The 1,278-nt window shown below is 45.2% G+C and overlaps 1 protein-coding gene across 1 annotated transcript in view; it reads left to right on the forward strand.

The window, feature by feature from the left end:
- Positions 1-193: 193 nt before the first annotated feature.
- HELRODRAFT_182204 (hypothetical protein) overlaps positions 194-1,278 on the forward strand; it is a gene marked incomplete at both ends in the record, with an annotated part of 2,252 nt that continues 1,167 nt past the window's right edge. Inside the window, 2 exons of the mRNA XM_009032509.1 lie at positions 194-411; positions 658-999. Of these exons, the coding sequence (XP_009030757.1) occupies positions 194-411; positions 658-999 (560 nt within the window). The remainder of the gene's footprint in view (positions 412-657; positions 1,000-1,278) is intronic.

The raw sequence follows: 1,278 nt of genomic DNA on the forward strand, positions 1-1,278 counted from the left end.
GTATGTATGTATGTATGTATGTATGTATGTATGTATGTATGTTAAAACCAAAACATGATGAGTGACACTGAACCGTCAAACATCAAGTAACAAATGGATTAACACTTTGATTTGTCGTTAATTGCACATGTCGGCATTCAGTTGGATATTTTCAAGCACACAGACACGCAGGAACCGCTGCAACAAGCACGAAATGTGGTTGGTTGCAAAAAACAGTTCCCTGCTGTCACCTGATCTGACACTGATCCTTTTGCCTATTTCTTTAAGAAATTTAAGGGTGTTGGGGTCCATCGGGCCGAGAACCTCGATGCATATTGGCAAGAATTCCATCGAGGGGAGGGCATTCCCATATTTTTTCATTTTCTCGTCCGCTGCCCTGGCCGCGGCCAAACCGCATTCTTTACTTGTCAGGTTTACGTATCGTGTATGTATGTATGTATGTATGTATGTATGTATGTATGTATGTATGTATGTATGTATGTATGTATGTATGTATGTATGTATGTATGTATGTATGTATGTATGTATGTATGTATGTATGTATGTATGTATGCATGTTAAAACCAAAACATGATGAGTGACACTGAACCGTCAAACATCAAGTAACAAATGGATAAACACTTTGATTTGTCGTTAATTGCACATGTCGGCATTCAGTTGGATATTTTCAAGCACACAGACACGCAGGAACCGCTGCAACAAGCACGAAATTTGGTTAGTTGCGAAAAACAGTTCCCTGCTGTCGCCTGGTCTGACGCTGATCATTTTGCATATTTCCTTAAGAAATTTAAGGGTGTTGGGGTCCATCGGGCCGAGAACCTCGATGCATATTGGCAAGAATTCCATCGAGGGGAGGGCGTTCCCATATTTTTTTCATTTTCTCGTCTACTGCCCTGGCCGCGGCCAAACCACATTCTTTACTTGTCAGGTTTACGTATCGTTCGGCGAGGGTGCCAGGGACCGTAACATCCCACGCCAAACATCTGCCGGCTCTCCAAGGTATTAGCGTGCATCCGTCCGGGCGCCTACCATCATGCGCAGAAATGCCGGATGGTTCCTTGAAAACCGGGATTGAAGCCTTGGAGAAGAGCCGACAAATGTAATCGTTTAGCGCTGAGTTACGTAGTTGACGGCCCCCACCCAGGCGACATACCAAACCGTGGTGCCCAAACTCGTCCGCCCCAGCGCCACATCGGCACGTGTATTTATTCTGAATGACCAGGCCAAGTCTGAAGCCAATGGCAAATCTCACAGACTCGTCGTCAAGCCTGGTGCCCA

This window comes from Helobdella robusta (genome assembly GCF_000326865.2).
Source record: "Helobdella robusta unplaced genomic scaffold HELROscaffold_82, whole genome shotgun sequence".
In the NCBI taxonomy this organism is placed as follows: domain Eukaryota; kingdom Metazoa; phylum Annelida; class Clitellata; order Rhynchobdellida; family Glossiphoniidae; genus Helobdella; species Helobdella robusta.